The sequence below is a fragment of the Patiria miniata genome, unplaced genomic scaffold, assembly GCF_015706575.1.
Source record: "Patiria miniata isolate m_02_andy unplaced genomic scaffold, ASM1570657v1 HiC_scaffold_5, whole genome shotgun sequence".
In the NCBI taxonomy this organism is placed as follows: Eukaryota; Metazoa; Echinodermata; class Asteroidea; order Valvatida; family Asterinidae; genus Patiria; species Patiria miniata.
The window spans coordinates 38474843-38492749 of NW_024037072.1; the positions used below are offsets into that span (position 1 = coordinate 38474843).

Consider the following 17907-nt stretch of genomic DNA (forward strand, 5'->3'; position numbering starts at 1 on the left):
TGATGGAAATCACGTACTGATGTGAAGCAGTGTAATAACAAATAAAAACCTAGTCATGGTGACTGACTCACTTGAAGCTATTGACACATGTAAAAAAGGCAAAACCAATTCCGTGTGCAGACTGGAAAATGAGCCACTTCAATGAAAGTGGCATAACTCCTCACCACAGCCACTAATTTGAAAAATTCAAAATTCCTGTGGAAGACAAGGTAATAACCATTCATACATGTATGATACACTCAGTTTTTGTCTCAATATACTCTATTTGCCACAAAAAAAAAAAATGGTGAACTTGGGTCCAGATCATTCTGATTCACCCTGTAGACCCCATGTTAATCTGGGGGCCCTCGGTGACCCCCAAATCCTCTTGCCGAATATCTCTGATTATCTCGTGGATTTCTCATTTTGCCCCAATCTCATCCCTGCCTTGACTATATAATCAGTAAGAAACATGTCACCAAATATGGCCGACGTGTGGTTATTCCATTTGACATTTATCACTTGGCCCGGGCTTTGCTTGCCTCATGCTGGGTAAGACGGCACGACCACACGCGGATTCCATATCAGCTCCTAGTTTGACATTTTGACGGGATTGACTCATCATCATCATTGGCCACCGTATCTTTACCAATCCTTAGTAGCCTAACTTTCTCAAGTCTGTGTTGACAGGATGGCAAATCTAAAGAGAAAAAAAAAGAGAGAACGGATGGCGAGTGGCCTTGCGCAGATAATGATGTTCGCAAGTGACCTCGCTTCAGTATTCCTTTACGGAGAGTCGTTTACAATTTCTGCATATTTTTCCACGTTTGTGTGGGAGCACAGATTTTTCCAGCTGTCCTGCTGGGGTGACAGCGACCGTAATGGCATGGGATTAGGATAGGTGATAATGGGCACCAGTTTCAAGCGGTTCACATTCTGGACCAATAGTGCATTGTTCATCTGACCTACCTTTGAGGATTGCTCATGGAGAATCATTCTAAATTTGTGTCAAGAAAATTGATTTTTTTTTTGGAGTTTGGTAATGGAAAAACCAATCCCTCGGCCTTTAACCCAAGATTTCTAAATAATATATTCTGCAGTTGTATTTGTAAATAAACCCTCCAATGCAAGCATACAGTCTGTGCCAAGTTGTCCTTTCAGTCAAAATCAATCGAGTGACTGTTTTCAACAGTTAAGTGCTCCCAGCGTACACAAAGCAAGATTGACATGCTGTGACTGTTTATGTAACTTGGTAAACCTGTACTGTACATGTAGGTGATTAATAAGACAGCGATGCCACCAGTATTTTGCTTTTGTCTGTTGACTGAATTTGACTAGTCAGAGTGCTTGCTTGAAATATGATATGACTGTTTGTGACTGGCCTGTGTGAAAGGCATAACAGGCAAAGTGGATGGAATTTTTTGACTGTCTGTGACTGTTAAAAGAGAAGAAGGCTTAATACAAATGAACAACATGTCAGTTGGAACAAAGTGAGCGTTTGTAAAAATTTTGGGAGCTGGTGGCACCAGAAAGGGTAAACATCAGGAAATCCTCACAGATAAATAAAAAAAACCCCAACAATTCGGAAAGCCTAGCGAAACTGGTCCCAAACCAGTGTCAGAGCGTTTTCGAAAGGACTGGCTTTGGCTTCGTCTACGACTTACTGAGATTTTAGACCCCCCCCAACTTCAGGAACTAGCTCCAGCTACATTTTGGTGCCTGTTATGCTTCAGGAACATTCAATCAGTTGATATGAAGCCAAAAGGTGGAATATTTCCATCAGAAGTCAGAGGCAAAGCCGAAGACGAAGACGAAGCAAAGGTTTCGAAAACCCCCTTAGTCACAAGTCAGTCAGTCAGTTAGTGAGATACGTACAAAGAGGACACTCAGCTGGCCCTCGGGAACCTGTTCAAAAAGTTTGTAAATGTCATGTTTCTAGTTCTTTGCAGTGCCTAGATCTTTAGAGGATTGGGCTGGCTTGATCAAGGCAGATAACAGGCACTTATTACCTCCGCCAGGGAGGTTCTGTTTTCATCGGCGTTTGTTGGTTTGTTTGGTTTGGTTGGTTGGTTGGTTTGTCTGTTAACAAGGTAACTCAAAAAGTTATGGACGGATTTGCATGAAATTCTTTTTACAGGTGGTCCTTGGTACAAGTACAAATCGATTAGATTTTGGAAGTGATCCGGATCTGGGTCTGGATCCAGGATTTTTTTTTTAAGGATTCTGCACCATTTATCCAAGTATTTCTGTTTGGTGTACTGACAATATGAAGGGGAATTGTTTAGTCTTGGCGGAGGTTTGCGCTCTCTGAGTGCTTTGTAGTATCTTACATAGGACTTTCTGCACAAAGTTATGTGCCATTGGTTGCCCTGCATTGACTGCAGAAAGTCTGCATATTAAGCTGAAACTATCATCGTCATTTTGAAAAGAAAATAACTTCATGTTGAATTGTTTTTCAAACTGTTTATTTATTTATTTTTTTAGACTGAAAAGCACATACACGTAAATGACTTTGTTCGCATAATTTGTGTTAGTCATAGTAGGGAGATGATATGGAATGGTGGGATACTATTTATAGCTTTTTTAAGTAAGACAAAATTTACCACATGTATGCAGACTGATCTGACGGATCTGATACTGATATTTTCAACACACATTTGTATGTAATGAAGTTGCCCTACAGTCAACCGGTGTAGGCTCATCGAGTTGCCCGGATGGATTTCAGGTTGCCAAGGGCAACTGCAAATTTCACACCGAGACGAGGGATATATACACACTACTGGCAAGATTTTCATCTGCCATACATGTACATGTTCACTGTACATAGTACATGTCTAAAGGTTTCATCATACATGTAGGCTTCATCATAATGAAATGGATATAACGGATATGGGAAATTTGGACTTCGAAAAACAGTTTTTGAATGATGAAATACAGATTGGAACTGTGCATTAAAGTAGCTTTTCTTTAATTAAGAGGGCATACTTATAACCTATTAATTATTAACTTATTAATTGGTAGGTTCATTTATTGATTTTATTAAGACTTACAAGATTGAATTTATTAAGATTTGAATGTAACAAAAAACACAATACATGTACACGTACAGGCTGAGTCGGAAGGATGGGTACCCGATTTGAAAAAAAAATATTAAAAACATTTTTTGAAGACAAGGGTTGAAAATAGTACATCATTTGAAACCCCTAATAATTAGCTGTCATCTGGGGAAATGGGCAAGACGATACGACAAAATTTCTGAAAGTCACATTACCGTGTGTCGAAAAAAATAGGGGAAAACAAACATGTCCACGGAATACCAATATGAAGTTTGTGTTGGTTTTACTACGGGCTAGGTGTGAATGACATACGCACATGAATGGAATCCCTAATCATTCTCAGTCATGTGAAAGGAATAACAAAATGAGATGGAAATGGTTTCAGAAACCTGTAGTCATGTCAAATGTTTGTAATCTATCAGCTCTGCAATACTCAGAAACATGTTGATTAAACAATATGATATTTTAGCCTTATTCAGCCTGAGTGATCCGTGAACAAAATTGATTTTCAAGAATTTTTGGGAGCTACCCAACCACAAAAGCAAAATTGATGAAACAAAAATAAGGTGATTGCTAAATCCTTGTAGTTTGTGTTTCTTTCTTTAAATTGCTTTATACTTGTCTTTAAGTTGACGAGAAAAAAAATCCTTTTTTTACCCGGTACCCATCTTTCTGACTCACCCTGTACAATGTATATCAATGCTGCTACATTTAAAGGGACAATTTTGTACAACATTTGCTTTTGCTGTAATTTTCAGAAATGGATAGATTTGATAAATATTTGTTACACTGACTTGTTTGAAGTTTTGTGCTCGTAGATGCTGGAAAACCCCAGAAAAACAATCACAATCCTGTAGTCTGGTTTCCTGACCCCACTTAAGATGAAATGGAGCAATTTATATGTATTTGGGGAATTGTAAGGTCAGGGAACCAGTCTAGCTGGCTTGTACCCATTCATAGGTGTGTAATCGATTGCAAACAAAATGCGGACTAACTAACATGGGGGGCAGTATTTGAAAAAAGCCAGTTTTTTTCCAACTCTGATCGGCCGACCAGCGTTGGAAATTTTGACCTATAAAGGTTTACAACACAAGAAACGAGTGTTTTAAGGGGTGTCTTCAGGCAAATACCAACGAAGCCGTAGACCCTACCTTACTATACTTTCGGGGCCCTAACCCCCAAGCCCCTTCCGATTCAGTATTTCATGGATTTTTCATTTTCTTCCCATCCCACCACTGCTTTGTGCTTATTGAATAATGAAACTTATAGAAATTAGGCCAAAAAAAATTATATATTTCTGCTTCCGGTTTCCCTACCTAAACCCATCACCTTTTACCTTTTACCCTCGCAGACACCTCCATAGGATCGTACACAAAAAAAAGGCAAAAAAACCCCAAAATTCCCTACCTACCTACCCTATTTTCGAATGCCGTGTAATCGGAAGCACAAGTATTTATTTTTTTTTGGCCAAAACATTTGACTCATTTGGGTATAAGTGATACCTCATTAGAGCTTTTATGGCTCATTAGAATTGAAATTACATGTAGTTATATTGGAATTAAATACATGTAGTTTTACCACGGAGCAGGCCAGACCATGTTTCTGAGTACTTGAAATCAACAGTGAAGTGAAGCGGAAAATGTAGTGAAAAACACATGTTGTAAATTGCTCCCAAGACACTCCTGTTTACCGTCCCGTTCTGACAACTTCATATCAATCAAATGTTATCCTCAATTCTAAAGAAGCTATTTATTTTACACATGAATTATCGCCCAAGATGTGAAAACAGTTTATCCGCCCCTTCCCCGCCGTGTCGTTTATCTTATTGTATTTGTCAAACCTTGGACGGATCCTTCGAGACGGTTTAGTCGCTTCAGGCACAACTGGCTTTATTTATTTTTCATCTCTTTATGCGCTCGCTTGCATTTCAAGTGCTTCAGTATGCATTTTCCCTCCGCGGTCGTACCTGTATTTCTGTTATAAAAAAGTGTCTTTGGATGAAAAGTTTACAATTTGATATTGATCTTTTGGGGGGGGGGGGGGTTGGGGGTGGGCAGGGAATTAGTTACAGGATTAAAAAATTGTCATCAGGATTGAATATCAGATGAAAATCTACAGCTTATTTCTATTTTACGAGACCAGTGTCTATTCTAGCAGGCATGCAACTTTTCCTCAGATCTGCTGATTTCCTCGTTTGTTTGCTTTTCATGAATGCTATTACAAATTGAACAAACACTGTACAAAGTCTTGCGTGGTTTGGAATTTTCTCGTTTTTTCTAAATTCCCAGTTGCATGCCTGTTCTAGTCTGAGTATCCCCCGTTGTCCAATGGAGCCCTCTCCGTAACCAACGCCTGATATAATGTCAGCAATGCAAATTTTATGGAACCCCGCACGCCAGCCAATTGGAGTCAACTTTAGAAATTGTGACATCATTTCGATCAGAAATATGGACTAAGCTGTTCATTGGTCAATTTGGCTGCCGTGTTTTTGTAATACAACAATGGGTTCCGGAAGACCCGATAGAAGCGCTCGCTGAGTGGTCAGAATCTTGAGGTCAAGAAGCAGTCTTGTTTTGCATTTCGCTGAATCTGCTCGCATGCCATAGACCCTTGCTGTGCAGGGGGTATTCCATAGACTATGTTTATTCCATGTTTTGGAACTTTTTTTTTGAATTTTTTTTTTATCGTGTTATAATGATTTTTTGGGGGGAGGAGGGGCCCATGTTCACTTTTAACATTACCTTGCTTTTTAGTGATTCAAACTTAATGCAAGGTTTTTCGTCAACCAAACGCTGAAAGCTGGCATGGTTCCAACAAATGGGATAGGGATTTTGTTACAGTGCCTTGATCAAAACCATTGTGGCACTGCAAACTTTTCACTTGTACATGTATGTACTAGTCGAGTAGCACATACCAGTATTACATGCATGACACACTGTGAAACCAAACCTGGATGACACACATGGCCTTTTTTTACATGAAAGCCACGGTCTGGTTATTCTCAAAAACCTTGACTTAAATGTACTTTTGGACCTTCAGTAAATATGTAAAGTATACATTCACTCTCAACAATTCTTTGAGCAGTACAGTTCAATTTTAGGGCTTAATGTAAATGTTCTGTTTGCAGATGGCGGACCATCCAGAAATCTTGCACTTTACATTATTATTATTTATTTCTGGTGATGAAACCAAGGATTCCTCAAAAGCGCTCTAGGCAACTTAGCTCGCAAGCCTGAAGAAACCTGTAGAGAGGAGACAATGAGAAGAAATTACAGTTTTAGAGGTGGGAGGAAAACCCCAGAAGAATATTCTGGGAGAAACCCACGGAATCAGGTGGGGACTGAAAACCCAATCCACTTGTTGGCCTAGGCAGGATTCGAACCCGGGTCACAGCGGTGGAAGGCGAGGAAAGTGCCGCTACGCCAACCGGACTCCTAGCTGCATGTTACATGTAGCTATATAAAACCTAACTGCAACTGTAGGTCCCCCTTCAAGACCTTCAAGACCATAAGCAGATAAAAAGGGAATTAAGTCACGGAGAATCCACTCACAGTAAAACAGGTTGTCCACACAGGCATAAAAATGATTTTATACATGTACACCCCCGCCACTGTATCAATGTATGTTCTGAGGCGTTAAAATCACGCATTTCACCTTTCCAATCTAAAACAAAATTTGGCTGACTCGCAGCCGTTTTGACCGACCCTGACTCAGACTTGATCTCCTCTAGGCACCATGCAGAAATCAAAAGTAATTTTCGTGGAGGTAAAATGTGGCAGTTTTCAATCAATAAAATCTCACAACCGGAAACATGCTGTGACTCAATGTGTTCAATAGGCAGTTATCAGTCAAGCGTACCGACCCACACCACTCCATCACGCCGTAACTTGAGACAATTTATCAGGACTTCTCGGAACAGGAGCGACCGAATATCATAACGAGTTTTCTGAAGCCGTGCGTGCATAAATGCCATCATGAAAGAAGAACAGTCCGTGCAAGATTCAATTTTCTCTTCAATTCTGTCAAGCCACTCCCCACAAGCTTGGATTAAAAAAAAAAAGAATTTGGAGGCTACCGCTAGTAAGTGCCAATTATCTCGTAATTGACATTAATGTTTCTGAAACTCCCTTGGGGGAATTTGTTTAGCTCTGGCACGTAGGATTTGCTGCGGATGAGGTCATGTGTTTGGGCTTTACCTTCCCCTAAACAGATGGAGATTTACAGGATGCTTGCTACCGGTAATTCCAACATCTATCCTGTCAACGTGTCCCGGCGTGATTGTGGCCTTTCCCAATTACGCTAAGTGTGCAGGCATTTCTCACCGTGTCTTTCAGATTTGTTTTAAGTTGCTACACACTACCCCCAAACTGAATTGGATTATATCAGACTTCTTCATTATCATCAGTTAAATTGCTGCCGTAATTGTTTACCTTGAATGTTCCCCTAAAGTAATTCATCGGTGGCTTGTTTTTCTTTTTTGCAGTTGTCTGTTTAGTGATCTGCCAAGAGCATTTTGCCTAATGCTTACAGGCATTTTGCAAATCTTTGTAATTTTGATTCTTCACAAACGTTTTACATCTCAAGTGATTTTCTTCCTGAAGGCTTGCTTTCACTTGCAACTTGACGTTCTTAACCTATTTGCTAACGTCTTGCCTGCTGAGACTCCACACAACCTCATATCTGCAATATGCCCTTTAGACTTCTTAATACACATACATGTGCAAACATTGCCCGGGTGCTTCGCACATAATTAAATGGCGGGAGGAAACCGTAAGGGGCCTGGCTAGCGTGAGTGAAGACACTCGAGGAAAACCCAGGCAGTGGGATCGATCGTTATTGGGACAGAGATTGTTTATTTTTTGTAAATGTAAACAAAAGCTGATGTTGTAGACGCAGGGTTCAATTTCATGGTACTTGTAAGCAGGAATATTGCATGGCAAATTTTAGGTGCATGTTCTTAACCCTATCCTTCCCAAATTCCTCCAAAATCCTCTTTTATTTGCGTATGGAGGATTTCAAAGGATTGAGGGCCTTTGAAAATCGAAACACTGGAGGTTTTTGCAGGATTGAGGGCATAATAGAATTGGCCTCTGGAGATAATAGACCTTATTTGCGAGGAAGCCATTTTTGATTGTGTTCCCTGAATGTATTTTATAAATTGTCAAAAATTGAATGGGATGGTGCCAGACTATTTATGCATTCCAAGCCTCACTTTCATTTTTTTTTTAAATGTGGCTCAAAACATTAGGGCACGTTCAATCACAAATTTAAATTGTTCATCAGAGCAGACTAGTATTAATATGTAATTAACTTTATTTCATTTCTATTAGCAAGTTCCAAAAATATTAAAGGCATATGGAGGTTCATGGTTAATAGGCTCCAACCATGCTCCAACTGAGGCCGGATGAAATTGGAGGATTGAGGCCCCCCCCCCCCCTCCCCGAGGCAGTTGCGTTATGGAAACAAAAAAAGGGCACATCGTTTAGGAGCTCCAATTAAATCAAAATTATTTTTCCCCCACCAAATACTGATAATGCCCCTTTTCCTTCCTGGCAACCAAAAATGTTTTTTTGTAAGTTGTATTTTTTTCAGTTAGCCAAAGGCTTACTGTTTACAACTTCTTATGTCATTGGATATAGCAAGGCATTATGGGGCCCAATTGGGAAAAACTGCAATAGGACGGTTGCGATATGTGCCCCCCATGATATTCTGATATCCCCCCCCCCCCCCCCCCCCCCCCCCCCCGTGCTCCCCAATAAAAAAAATCCTAACTACGTTACTGCCCGGAGGGGATGCCAGTCCATCGCAGGTTATATGTACTCCCCAGCTAATGATGATATCCATTTTATAACTCTGTTGGAGAAAGGCGAATGAAGGTGAAGTGGCTTGCCCAAGGACACAATATATGGTCAGCAGCTACATTCAAACCCCTAATCACTAAAGCCACACTACCCCATAGCGAAGTGGAAGTACAGATCTTAATCTTTCATATGCCACCAATTTCTTCATGGGAAAAAATGAACACCAAAGTTTATTGATGGAGGTTTAAATATTGGTGCTGTTGAAACCTTCATTTGCTACAAAAAGGGCACATTGTTTAGGAGCACAAATTAAATCAAAATTTGAAGGAATATATGATTAAATAAAAACAACACGACTTGCAAACTTTGAAGGTTCTCTAGGTGCATTACAAATTAGTTTCATCATTTTGAGCAAGTGAATTGCAGAAATTTTAATAGCTTATTAAATGGATGTATCTTTGATTCCTTACAGGTGGAGGACAAATCTGTCGGAGGGGGTCGACCGGTGGATAGAAAGGTAAGTCTCACTCATTTCTGACGATTCACATATTTTTTTTGTATGGGTAGTTCCACGATGTCAGATGTACATGTTTTGAAAAAGAAACTATTCATCCAACTTTTTTTGCCATAGTAGAAATCGGCTCGAAACACCCTCGTGTCGGGCGTACTCAAACAAATCGATTTTTTGTGTACTCGTTAATTTATTTTTCATTTAAAACCACAGAACTGAGCTGTTAAACATTGTTAAAAATAAACTTAAAAATAAATATTACAGATAATAAGCTTCAAAACGATATACATGTTTCATTTTTGGCATTTAGATTTTGTGGATTATTTTTAATTGAGGTTTTTATAATTCCGTGAAGTGCCCCTAATACAAACAGTGATTGAGATTTGCCGGAACATTCGTTCCCTCTCTTTCTCTTTCTAATGCAAGGCCCTTTTTTTTGGCGGTAATTACATGCCGTCCACTTGATAAGCGCAAAAAGGGTTTGTCTCGTCACGTAAATTGATCGTGCCGGACGGAAGCGTCGGTGTATTACCCGCATGCCAGAGAGGGCTGTTTCCCCGTTTGCCGAGTCTACTGGGAGTTTTTCTTGATGCTAAGAGACTCTGATAAGGCCACGTACCGGTACATGTGTGTGTTTTTTTTAATGTGATAAGCCTGTAGGTTTATACTTGTTATTAAAAGGGACTGAACATTCTTGTGTGCTGGGGGTGTTAAGTTCCGAATAAGGAATATAATTCTCTTGAAACTAGGATGTATTACATGCATTCATTTCTGAAAGTGGAAAATGTTGGCGTAAATGGAAATGGAGCTATCAGTTGCATTATTAATTAAATTACTTCTGCAAATGTGATTTCAGGAGTTCTTTTTCCAAAACGCGATAAATGCCAATTCGTCACATTTTGGAATCCCACCCTCTCCTGGTTTAATACCCAAAGTCAAATAAGGAAATAATAATGTGAAAAATGTTGTTTTGAAGCAGTTTTTTGTTGGTATACTGTGTATGCTCAATACGTTTTCATAACTGAGCAACTTTCTAACTTTTTTTTCAAAATGGGTACATTTTGGAAATAACTCTTAATTTGCATTTTGAAATTTGATTTAGTCTGGGGCTAAGCTTTCTTGTAAGTGTGGAAACATTTTGCTTAGAAAAGATGGGTTACCAGCCAATATGCCATGTGACTTCAATGGAATTTGACTGGTTGTCAGCTTATTTGTTGTTAAGCACATAAACTAGCTAAGCCTTTCCTTTATTTATTTTCCACTGTCATGTGTCCCTCAGGGTTTTTCCCCTGAAATTCCGAACATGACGAACCATACTTCTCAGGGATTTTTTTTGTAATGATAGTTGACATCTGTTTCAGGTTGAATCCGATCTTTAAAGTCATGAGTGGCCCACAGGACTCCTTTCATTTATAAGGTGTTCTGGCAAACTGAGATGGAACTGGGCACAGGCCATAGTGGAGAAAAATGAAAAAAAAAAATACAAAACAAACGAACAAAGGGAGGTGATTTTTGTTATTTTCAGATTTATTGATATTTATAACCTTTGATATGTTTACTACATATATTTTAAAGAAACAGTATAAAAGTCGTGGAATAGTAGTGTTATGGAAAACTGATTGCCATCTTTCATTTGCACGACTACAAAACTTGAAACTTGAAGGCCTTTTTCTCAGTATTTTACCTTTAGACATAATAAAGTGCAAACTTTAAGCTGCCATAACTTGTCAACGGAATGCTCCATTGAAGTACAACAAACAGTGTTCTGAGGAGTACTTTATTCTCTTCCCTACATGTAATTGCACACCCTCGTTTTGCCCTCTGCCAAGTTCTGTCTCATTTTGCCAGAACGCCTCGGATTTGTGACTTGGATTCGCGTTTTGAGATGTCGAAAACAAGGTCACGAAGCTAACGAGACCTCTAGGGGATGTACTTAAGCTTTTAAGTTTTCCTGATGTTGCTGATTGGATTACGCGTACAGGAAGAGTTGACTCGTGATTGGAGGGTTCTCGGTAATAATCCTACCATTAGCCATCGTGATGTGGGTCCTTCAAAAAGGCACGTACACATCATGCAATAATTTTTTTTCCCTCCGTTGTTATGATGGACTGTGTTTGAAACAGGGACAAAACAGAGAACTCAGCAGTCAGTTGACATGGAGAGCAGTAGAATTCCCGGATATTGCCCAGTTGTTTTCACACTGTGATAACATCATTTGGTTTACTTCAGTAAAATTCAGCATATACCGGTACCTTGTGTAAAGTTGTCCTCTACATTCCACATTCTCTGGACACATTTGCCAAGACGACGTATCCCAAGTGGGGGATCTGAAGGTGTGTGAGGGTGTCCTGGGATGTCTGGAGTACAGGACTGAAAGAGTGCATGCTGTCTTGCAATGATGTAGTCGAGTACATTTCCATGAGTACGTGTACAAGCATGAGTACTTCGTCATGAGTACAAGTACAGGATTATTTTTTCTTGCAAGAACGAGTACAAGTACATTCTCATGCCTACGTGTTTCTGTCTTGTATTACGCTCGAGAACAGACCCACAAAAGGATAACAAAAGATCCTTTCAGTCCTCGAACGACGGTGCTTTTGTTTGAAACTGTCCTCAATCGTACGTTTACGTGCTTAGTCTATGGGAAAGTGTTAAAGTACAGGGACAAAGGGAAACACAATAGGTTGTCCTCAGGCGTATAGTAAAACACAACTCTGTGTACAAGTATGAGTATGAAAAAAATTACTCAAGTTTACTCTGCTAACACACATTGGTGCTGAGTAAAGAAAATTTTTGGCAGAGTTTTTTTTTTGCTTGTTATTTGGACATGACACTGATGTTGATAATGGAATGTTTCATTGAACAGGTTGTCATGCATCCCGATGGTCACATGGATGATGGGTTCTCGGTGGTCCGCGCCCGGGACGAAGAATCACGCTCTGCTGTCATCATACGCAAGAGCACGTCTCTCTTCCACCAGTTTATCAGGTCAGTTACTGCCACCCCACCCCTCCACTGCCCCCTCCACCATCCCCTGCTCAACCCCCTCCCCAAGCACTCCAGCACCCCCTTCAGCACCCCTCCCCACCCCTCCCCAACCACTCCAGCATCCCCTCCAGCATCCCTCCCCACCCCCTCCCCACCCCCTCCCCAACCACTCCAGCATCCCCTCCAGCACCCCTCTCCACCCCCTCCCCAACCACTCCAGCACCCCCTCACGATAGCCTTACACGTAGGTTGACAAGTTGGTTGGATGTGCAATTGTGTGCCATATGGAGTTTGTTACCAATGTTAAAACCCATAGTGTGATTTTAGAGGAATATACCAGAATATGGGCGCATGGAAGATATGGCCCTAAAGTGTCTGTTAATGGCTGTAGTTTTTGGCTTTTTGCCATGGGATCCAAATCCAAAGAGAATTCCTGGCACTTTGTATTTTTCCCATTGAAGTAAGAAGGATCTATTTTGTTTGTGTTTATCAGTTTATTGTGACCCAGATGACATTATGAAAGTGTACAGTAACATTTCTTGTTCATGAGGAATGAAGTGGAGAAAAAAAACCCCATATATATTGCATATATCATGCAAAGGGAACGTTTTGTAAATCTGACGTTGAAATAGAAAGCACATTCCAGTCAACTGCTTTGTTCAGTTCAATATCGAGCCCCCCCCCAAAAAAAAATAATTACGACCCTCTTGTGAGAGGTTTCACATATGTGAAGTGATCAAGCTGTAAATGAGTCGTTTGTCAGGAATTTTTATTTGGAGATACAGGCCAAAATAAGGCCACTTCATCACATCACTTCATCACATTTCTTGGTGTTCCGACTTCCATAATTTTTGAACTAAAGATGGTATCAGCATGTGGTTTTCACAGCAGTAATGCTGAGATTGTGTTTTTTTTTCAAATCTTTAATAAAAAAAAATGACCAGGGTCGACAAACAACTCATGTAGCTTGATCGCATCACATATGGAACCAATTCACATTTTGCCCCTCTGCAGTGCCTTGGAGTCATTACGGACTGATGATGATGAGCGGAGAGAGTGGGAGAATTTCTCCCTGGAGTCAGTCACCGACACCTTGCGGGACCTGGTGGGATACTTTGCACTCCCTGCCGAAGAGAGTGGTAAGATATGCTGGAGAATGAAACATTTGCAAGCACAAGTTTATGTTCTAGGAGTGTCGCGACACCATGGTCTGGAGCATCTAGTTTGAATACAGACTCAAAATGTTGGGCCGTAGGTACCGGTAGATTGTCAGAATGACCTAGATGTAGGGGTCATCCAAATTTATATATCTATGTGGAGTGCTGTGGCCTCGTGGTCTGGAGCATTGAATTCGTGGTCTATGGGTAACTCTGCAGGTCGTGGGTTTGAGTCCAGTTTGGGCAATGGTACGTGTGCCCTTGGGCAAGGCACTTTGTCACTACTTGCTTCTCTCCGCCCAGGAGTAAATGGGTACCTGTGAGGGCAGAGATGGTTATTGTGGTAGATTTATCTGCTTTACGCCGAAATGGCAGCATTGAGCTGTATACTCCCCAGGGAGCTGAGATTGTCTTTGGGATGTTTCATTGGCCCAGTGTGCGGGGTAATAATGATGTAGCGCCTTGAACACCAATAATGGTGGATACGTGCGCTTTATACATATACGCATTATTATCTACGCACATCCCAATAGGGTGCTGCTTAAAATGTGATGCATGAGTGTGCAGGAGAAGTAGGCCAATGAAACTAGGGAGGCGGCCAAACAAGATGCATAGCAACCAATAAGATATCAGAAGCATGATGCTGTTGCCTGTCTTCATGCTACATGTGTGTTATGAGGTCACTGCCCATTTTCATGGCCCTGCTTATCATTAGCAAAAAACCCTGCTTAATGCTGTGCTTACGGTAAGCGTATTTCACGGGTTAACAAGGAATTTTTGCTTCTGCGCATGCGTTCATCCCGTAACTAAGGATTCTGTGCTCACAGGGTTTGGCCAAAAAAAAAAGTCTCCGGTTTCTGGTATGGAGCTTGCCCCAAAAGTGGTGTGGCGACGCGGCTTTTTTTTTTTTTTTACCTGGTTTTTTTTTTTTTTTTTTTTTTGGCTTCAAATGTCGGCTGATGACTGCAAATGGTGCCCGACTAAACTTAGTGCAAATGTATGGGAGTCCAGAGAGGCCACATAAATCTTATTCTCGATCATAACCCCTTCTAAAAACACGTTAAAATTGTGCAGCAGCAGAATTCCAGTCAAACCAGTGAGTTTGGCGGTTTTGAAACATCATATTGTATTGAAAAAAAATTTTTTTCATTTTGCCGACGCGCATGGCTACGGCGACGCGCGCGCATACCAGAAACCGGAGACTTTTTTTTTTGGGCCTTAGCACAGAATTTTCCTGCTAGTGTGGTTAGCACAAAATGGTGATCGTAAGCACGGAATTCGGTGGTTAGCAGAGCCATGAAATTGGGCCCAGGTCTCTGGTCTGTGGAGCATCTAACTCACGATCTTGTGGGTAATTGTGCAGCTTGTGGGTTCGAGTCCAGCCTGGGGTCATAGTGCGTGTGTCCTTGGGCGAGGCACTTTGCCACCAATTGCTTCTCCCCACCCAGGAGTGGAGCGAAACATAATTAGGGCAGAAATGGCTTTGCATCGAAATGGCAGCATTGAGCTCTATACGCTCAATCGCCGAGATGGGCTATAAATGTTTTATGGGCCCAATGATGGGGGCTAATAATGATGTAGTGCCCTGAACACAAAACTGATGGATATATGAGCACTTTATAAAAATACAATATTATTAGCATCTTCTTAGTAATCTAATAGTTGTTTTTTATGTTAAAACATGTGCAAACGTGGTATTTTTCTTGTGTAATGCCCCTAATTTCATGCTCTGTAAACTTGCAAACTATTTCATGCAGAACACGAGGAGAAGCAGAAGAAGTTGAAGGCTCTCAAGAACAGACAAGACTTGTTCCATGAAGAGGTACATGCCTTTCCAGATTTCCTAAATAGCCCTGGAATTTTTCACGATATTTTTTTACAAACACATCAAAGAGAACATTACTTTTTAAAGCTGAATTATTTGCTTTAAAAATAAAAACACATTTGCTAGACCCCTCACAATCTTTTTGATAAAAAAAAAGTAGCCATTTGTTTTGTAGCTAGCTATGGGTGTCCCTTTTTCTTTCTTTGGTTCTCATTTCCGACCGATTCTATTTTGGGCTCCTGACCCAAGAAACAAACAACCCCTTTTTTATTACTGTCGACTCTGTCTGGAACCTCCTTAACAAAAAAAAAATACATGAACAAATATAATGAATACAAAATTCAGGCAATCAGACTCTGTGTGACTTGATAAAGCTATTGAAAATGAATACCAGATTTTATTTTGCGAAGTTGTGTGAATAGCAACCAGTCGAATCCCACAAAATGAGAGGATGTTGCTTATCATCGTATAAGGTGTCCATAGTATAACATCCTCTCATTGTATGAGGTGTCCATAGTATACCTGTACCTTTACTGGTATGTCATGTCTGCCACCAGAGCCAAAACGTTAGTGAGCTGCTTGGTGCAGATATAATGAAAGTCAACTACATCTTGCCAAATATGGTTGTATTATTTTATTCAGTGATCAACTCATGATAAACTCATTGTAAAAAAACAAAAAACTAGTGACAATACGCACTTGGCATCATTTAATTCAGCCGTCTATACGGTTGCAACTGTAATTTTTTTCTGCTTCAGAATTTAGTTTTTCCGTCCGACCGACCCTACTTCAGAGGCAAAAAAATATGAGAAATATAGAAATAAAAAGGGACGCCCTATTAGCAACGCCATGATATTGTCTGTCTGGAGTCATGCAAATTTTGTCAACGACACCAAGAATACACACCCCATGCATAATGCAAGGGTCTCTAGTTGTTGTTTCAGTGACTTGGATTTGGTGGATCATTAGCTACTGGGTTAGGCTCGTCCACATATCAGTTCCCTGTTATCTTGTTAGTCTTCTAGGCATCTTATTTTGTTTTAAACTTAGGGTTGATCCTCTTACTTTTTTAACTTTACTTAATAAGCACTGTAGATAAATAACTGACGGAGAGCTCACGATAATAAAAAAAAATTCACGGCAAGCTTTACCAGATGGGGATAGAACCCAAAACTAGTGCCAAATCAGCAGCGCACCTGGGGGGGGGGGGGGGGGGGGGGGGATTGAGGGAATTTGCCCCCCTCCCTTTCTATCCCCAACCCACCCATAATTTTTGGAAGTCGAAAATGAGCTTGTATTGTTAAAAACACAGTGAATGCCCCCCCCCCCTTCAAGATATTAAGGCCACCCCATGCGCCCTCCTGCAAATTGGACTCTAACGCTAATTTCGATCTGATTTTTTCCCCCTGAGGGCAATACCGTAAATTCGGAGGTACATGTACATGTCAGACAATTTAATGAGCTGCTGGTAGAAATGTCAATGTGAGGCATCTCTAATAATGTGAGATCTAATGAGTAGAAAACACTTACAGACCAAACTAACGTACCACCTTCTTAACGACCTCAATGATATGGTCGAATGTACGCAGAGAATTTGATTTTACGGGACTGCTCATGACTTGCATCCTTTTTGTTATCAGGGTATGGTCAAGTTGGTCTTGGAAACCATAGACAAGATCAGTATCTACAAGAGCGGCCGTGACTTTGCCACCATCGCTGGGGAGGAAGCTGGTCAATCCTGGGAGGACATCCTCACGTATCTCTACCAACTCTTAGGTGAGTTAGTCTCGTGCAGAGAGTGATGTGCATAATAAAAACCCCAAACCCTTAAACTCTTTGAGTTCAGAATAAATTGCCTTCATTAGACGATATGAAAACAACACTGTAGTACATTCAAGATGATATATCGGCCAGCCTAAGCTTCTCTAGTATTAAGACCAACTAGCTGTACTTCCCCAAAAACCTGGATATACACTGAAGAGTGATAAATGTCTCTTTAATTCTAAGAAGATGTGATGTTAATTAATCCTTATCTCTCTCTCCCTCTCTGTACAGCTGCAATGATTCGAGACAATCACAACAACTGTGCCCTGTTTGCTCAGGCCATAAGGCTAGACTGGCTGATACAGAGATTGGAGAGCCAGCAGGCGTCGAAAGGTTAGCTAAAGATCCTTGAAAGTCTGGGCTGAGTTTCATGGTGCTGCTTAAAGTTGCTCTTTTTTCTTCCGACAAATTTTCAATTTGACTGTTTAATTTAAACGGGAACAACTTTTCTTTGTCTATTTTGGACATTTTAACCCTCTGAAAATATATGTTTGTTTTTGGTTGCTTTTGCACCCAAAATGCACAGAAAATACTGGTGAATTATTGGTGGGCTTCACATAACTTGAAATTTGTAAAGTATTTATTCCATAAATGAACTTGGGCAGATTGTTTTTGCTCGATGTCTCATTGAAAATTAGCAATTGAAAAACACAGTATATTTTTTGTGGTGAAGCTAAAAAAAAGCATGTTGAGAGCAACTTTAACAGTTAGCAGAAAGTTGTACTTGCAATAGATCATTTGCAGTGCAGCCATCTTGGAGGCATGC

The 17907-nt window shown here is 40.5% G+C and overlaps 1 protein-coding gene across 1 annotated transcript in view; it reads left to right on the forward strand.

Moving 5' to 3' along the window:
* The window catches only part of LOC119740887 (ryanodine receptor 2-like), a 136085-nt gene that overhangs the window by 57880 nt on the left and 60298 nt on the right, over positions 1-17907 (forward strand). The window contains 6 exon segments of the mRNA XM_038216354.1: positions 9309-9353; positions 12214-12335; positions 13350-13474; positions 15250-15314; positions 16958-17093; positions 17373-17474. Coding sequence (XP_038072282.1) covers positions 9309-9353; positions 12214-12335; positions 13350-13474; positions 15250-15314; positions 16958-17093; positions 17373-17474 — 595 coding nt within the window.